This window comes from Aptenodytes forsteri, unplaced genomic scaffold, assembly GCF_000699145.1.
Source record: "Aptenodytes forsteri isolate BGI_AS27 unplaced genomic scaffold, ASM69914v1 Scaffold155, whole genome shotgun sequence".
Lineage (NCBI taxonomy): Eukaryota > Metazoa > Chordata > Aves > Sphenisciformes > Spheniscidae > Aptenodytes > Aptenodytes forsteri.
The window spans coordinates 3,806,135-3,812,134 of NW_008794446.1; the positions used below are offsets into that span (position 1 = coordinate 3,806,135).

At 36.7% G+C, this 6,000-nt stretch overlaps 1 protein-coding gene across 1 annotated transcript in view; it reads right to left on the reverse strand.

Annotated features, from left to right (window-relative positions):
- The window catches only part of NBEA (neurobeachin), a 437,354-nt gene that overhangs the window by 44,513 nt on the left and 386,841 nt on the right, over window positions 1-6,000 (reverse strand). Inside the window, exon 48 of the mRNA XM_009290267.2 lies at window positions 2,464-2,631. Coding sequence (XP_009288542.1) covers window positions 2,464-2,631 — 168 coding nt within the window. The remainder of the gene's footprint in view (window positions 1-2,463; window positions 2,632-6,000) is intronic.

A 6,000-nucleotide genomic window follows, 5' to 3' on the forward strand; every position in this document is an offset into this window, starting at 1 on the left:
GTATTGATTGGCTTATTTTACAGCCATTTATTGAGAACATTCATCATCTTCTTTGTGACAGAACAAAAATGTTTCAGTTTATTTAGAAAATAAACATCAAGAGCATTTGGATACTGAGAGATGCATTTTCCTGGATAACTGCAAAGCTCAATTAATTTTAAATTGCAGTGTTTCTAAGTTAAGATGCCAGACTGCCACACACCACCCCCTGCCACTGTAAAACATACTAAACAATTGTTATCACTATTTTTAAAGGTGCTAGTGTTCCTATCCTTACAGTTCTGTATTTATAAGTGGTCTTCAGAGGCTTTTAAAAGATCTTTTTGCTTTTAATTTATTTTCTGGAATATCTAGTAAAAGCCAGAATAAAGTACAAAAAAAAAAAAAAAAGCCAACAAAACAATGTATATAGAACATATATACTTGTAACAGAAACAGGACATCCAAACACCTGATCTACTTGATCATCAAGACGTCAAATGTTTTATTACTGGCCAGAGAATGTCTGCTAGTTTCATAAATAGAGCTCAGGGAAACAGAAGATGTCTCTTAATCTGTCTATATTTACATGTGTATTGTAATTTCTGATTAAAAATGAATAAAAAGTATTTTTAACCTTTTTATGACAAACCACAAATCACGAATGTCTGAGATCTCTTGGAGGAGAAAGCATACTATTTTTAAATGCATGCATACAACTTTATGTATCTATATATAACAAAAATAGGAGGATTCATTTTTTCTAGACATATTGCCTTCTCATTGCTAACAATGAATTTTATTTACTAATCTAACTTGTGGCAATGAAGATAAAGTTGTGCTTAGAAGTTTACACAGCGTAAATAGCCTAAGAAGAGGTTTATATGCTATTGACTGACAGGGCGTGGGTTAGATGTACAAGTGAGTGAACAAAAACATCTCCATGAATTTCTTGAAATTTCTGATGACAAGTTATGCATGTAAGTAGAGCCACAGGAGAGCTGAAGAGTCTCATCATGTCATAAGATGTTAAATAGGGTGCACAGACAGACAGATAGACCTCAATCCTACAAACTGCCTTGTGGGAGTAGACCCTTAAAGTCAAGACATAGGAGTCTGCCCATGCAAATCAGGATCTTAAGCCATGCAAATCCCTTGTATTCATGGTGCTTGACACCTGTTTTATACGTTAAAAAGCATTGCTCCTTCGTATCTCCAGTTTTGTACCTTACTGACTCTTCTCGTGCTCAAAGTTTTAAATCCAGAAAACTGTTATGTAGATGTTAACATTAAATATTTGAGGCAGTGGGATCAAAGCAATTCTGGCCATTCTTAAAACTAAGCAAATACTAACCGTTTACAAAATACAAGCTTTACAGTGCATGATGTGAAAATCCGGCTCTAGGAAGCTATAGGTCTGAATGTTTTTTTAGTTCTGCTCCTTGAAAAGCACCAAATGTAACAAGATGCAGCAATGCACTACTTAAAAAAACCACACCAAAACCCAATATTTAGCTGACTACAAATGCTTTCTAGAATCTATTTCTTTCTGAAATCTGTAGATTTCTGTCTCCCAGATTGGAAAACAAATAAACAAACAAACAAAAACCCATCGCCTGGCAATGTATAAATTATTACTGTTTTGCATACAGCAGATGGCAGCTATCTGGGGGAATGGAAGATCGTGTGTACAGCTTCATCACAGCGGTACTCATCTAGCAGCTGTTGCTTCTTCACACTTTTCACCAAATTTCAATTGTTTTAGCCAACGAATGGATGATACTAGAAAATGATCATTCAAATTAATAGTCTTACTAAAGCCAAATACAGTCACTGGAAGGAAACATGTATCAGGATAGCTAGCACAATTTTTTTTTTAATTTACTGATAAATTTAAAAAGCTCACTTGTATATATACGCATGTATATATATTTCACGCATACATATATACAAACATAAATGCTTGTATGCACAACAAATAGCAAACATTTTCTATTTTGGTAACAGTTTGATTATACTTTACGTGATTAAAACAAAAGTAATCTGAATAATTGCTACTGTAATTCTAACAAATATACTCTTTTTCAGATACATATTCTCACCAACATTATCTGACTGAAAAGGTTAGATTTTTTTCCCTATGACTATGATGCATTTTTTTCTTTCAGCTTTTCAGTTCTACTAAGTGAACTTATATAAAAGTAAATTATAAAAAGTAGCAGAATATATATTACAGAATATACATTACATTATAATTTCCCATATCATAATTGACCATTAAATATAGTAACTTCAAGCAAACAAAATACTTTGGGACATCTGTTTTAATGCTAGTTTATTAATACTTGCTTCTGAAGTCACCTAGGGCCTAAGTTCTGAATCAAGTCACACACAACAATTTTCTCCAGCAGTGAAAGATGGAAAAAATACCATTTCTTGTGAGATGACAGCAGTTTTTATAACAAAATGGGACTAAACACCTACCTCCCTGAGGACAGGATCAGTGATACTGTCCAGGTTCACAGAGCCTTCATATGTTAGGTAGTGGAAAACATTGAGTGCACGCACTGCTTCTGGTCCTCGTTGCTTGTAGCCAAATATAAGGTCAATCCACTGATGAAGTTGACATGATACAAACTCACTTTCCAGGGCCTGCAAGTGAAATTCAGAGTTAGGAAGTAAATTCCATCTTGCAATTTCATGTTTAAATTACGTCCTACCTTTTCCTATTAATTGAGGAAACATAATGGGTATCATTACATTTTCTGTCCAGGCTTACTTGATATATTTGAAATCCTTCAAACATTAAAAAACAGAACTAATTATGTTGAGAGAAACACTAAAAAGATATTTTTCTTTCCTTCAGCTTTATAGCATGCTAATTTTCTTCTCGGCTACTGGGTTTCTCCTAGCTGCAAGGGTTTTAATTATTAATTTTTGGCCTTGTCAAATAAGTTAGCTAATTTGTCAAGAAAAACTGATGAAAATGGGAAAATAATTTCAAAAATACAATCTTCCAACTCATTTTCCAACTAGTTCTAATTAGTCTTAAATCTAAAATGGAAACTTGAGGATTAAAAAGCTGTATCAGCAAAATGAGGTTCTGAACTCCATGTGTGAATTGTGAATGATTTCTCAAAGGAGAAAAGCATTTTTCACACTCATTTTTGACATTAGGTTGGTTCACCAAAGAAAACACAGGCTGTGACTAGGTAGTTTAAAAATGCGTTCAAGGACTGCTATCCCTTTGCTCAGCATATGGAAAGAGATTAATTCTAGATGCAGGAAATGATGATAGTATTACCGTTGAGCCTGATCCAACCAATGCGTCTTTATCAGACATGATTGGCATCCTTAGTAGATAACGTTGCCTGAACTGGAGCTTTCGAAAGCTGAAGGCATTGCACAGTTTCTCCTTACCCCTCTACCAGACTACCTGTCTTAGTTTCCCATGAGTCTGTACCTGGACACACAAATCATTCTCCTCTAAAGACTCATCATGTATTTAAGATGGCATGCTGGCACACTCGTTCCTTCTTTCCTAATGCTACCTTCAGAGAAGAACTGTGATAAACAGGAACTGGTATTAAAATAAAGTTTCATGGTTCATTGACCAGGCTTTTATATCTGTCCTTGCCCAAACTCCATCACAGTCCTGATTTTGTACAGTGTCATATACCTAGTTCCCTTCGATCAGAACAAGTGCAGTTCAGTTCTCAGATCTGGGAACTAATTTTCGATTAGTTTGTTAGAAAAAAAAAAAAAATTACAGAATCACAGAATGGCTGAGTTTGGAAGAGACCTCTGGAAAAAACCTGGTCCAACCCCTCTGCTCAAGCAGGGCCACCTAAAGCAGGCTGTCCAGGACTATACCCAGAGGGCTTTTGAATATCTCCAAGGATGGAGACTCCACAACCTCTCTGGGCAACCTGTGCCAGTGCTCGGTCACCCTCACAGTAAAAAAGTGTTTCCTGATGTCCAGATGGAACCTCCTGTGTTTCAGTTTGTGCCGATTGCCTCATGTCATGTCACTGGGCACCACTGAAAAGAGTCTGTCTCGTTCTGAAAAAAAAATACCAGCCTTAATACAATTTATTATGTAAACATCTGTGTCAAGCTTACTGCTACTCACTGCATACAGGCAGAGCTGGCAGCAACCCTCTATATTACATTACCTAATACTTTTCATTCTCAAAGATTGTGGCTTTTTTTTTTTCTTCCCCTGAGAAATCCGAATTCCTCCATTGTTTCTAGCACAGTGCCACTACTCAGCACAAACACTTTCCATCTAGGACAGAGTTTCATGTCTGCCCCAAGAAGGTTCAAATTTTACAGGGGGATAAACTTTGGAAAAAATGTGTTTTCATTTTATTCATTTTCATCAAAAGGAAGCTGCTTCAGAAATAATCATTGGACGTTGTAGTACTGCGCCATGCACTGCCCACCGGCAGCAGCCCCCTGCCCACCACGCCACACAACAAGCTTACTGCTACTCACTGCATACAGGCAGAGCTGGCAGCAACCCTCTATATTACATTACCTAATACTTTTCATTCTCAAAGATTGTGGCTTTTTTTTTTTTCTTCCCCTAGAAATCCGAATTCCTCCATTGTTTCTAGCACAGTGCCACTACTCAGCACAAACACTTTCCATCTAGGACAGAGTTTCATGTCTGCCCCAAGAAGGTTCAAATTTTACAGGGGGATAAACTTTGGAAAAAATGTGTTTTCATTTTATTCATTTTCATCAAAAGGAAGCTGCTTCAGAAATAATCATTGGACGTTGTAGTACTGCGCCATGCACTGCCCACCGGCAGCAGCCCCCTGCCCACCACGCCACACACAGGAATAGCCACAGACAGGGAAAGCCACATGAGTCTGGCTCTCTGGGTAATCACGCAGTTCTACATGTTCCTCAGACATGTCTGTTCCTCAGACATTCTCCCTGTAACGCTCCACGTGGAAGAGGAACTCTCAGTGCTTTAGTGGAAAACTGGACCCTTTTCTGTCGAAACCAGTGACTGTTATTTCTGAGGAAAATGGATGGGAAGGCTCAGGCTTAATAGCTGACATGCAGCTCAGTTTTCAAGGGCTTAAGTTCAGCATACTATAAGAAGCTATAAAGAAATGTTGCAGAGAACCATATAAAAAGTTGTTGTTCCCTTTCAAAATCAGAGGCCATCACGTGCAAATTGTGAGCAATATTATTTAAATAGCATTAATAGTACTTAATACTAAATACTATTAAACTAATACTATTTGGTTTCAAAGCATGTCTCCCAATAAATAATTAAGAAATGCCTGATCCTTAATTACATTGTGTTACGTGTGTGCAACGTGATATAGTCAGAAACTACATCATTCCATATAATCTTTTTCATAGGACTTTTACTTCATTTAGGATGCAGGATGTTAGCATGCAAGGATAAAATTAAGTATGCCACAACAACCATAAAGAAAGCATTTCCTAACTTTTAAGTTAGGAAATTTTTAATGTTCCTTTGTATGTAATAAAACTTAAAATAGAATTTAAAGCCTGTTGTCTTTCCAGCATCTTTTCCAGCATCTTTCCAGCATCCGACCAACTTACGGTGAGCAGCCTAACTGTTCTTTTCCTCCTCCAAACTCTGCATATTTATAAGTTTCTTTTGCATCAGTACCTATTATATATTTATTAAAAAGTAACTAACAAAAAAAATTGTTAGGCATTTACTCTGGTCAAAAATAGCATTGTTATTTCTAGAATACAGAGAGAATTTCAGGAAAACGGTAAAACTTTTGCTTATTTAAAGGTGGAAGAGTAAATTTACTATTTAAAGGTGGAAGACTAAATTTGAAAAAATAAATGCTTGGGTCAAAGGAGCATACTTCACCCGTTATCTCCTTTAACATCCTCTTCCTGGTGTTAGAATCATAGAATCATAGAATAGTTTGGGTTGGAAGGGACCTCTAAAGGTCATCTAGTCCAACCCCCCTGCCGCGGGCAGGGACATCTTCAACTAGAACAGGTTGCTCAGAGCCC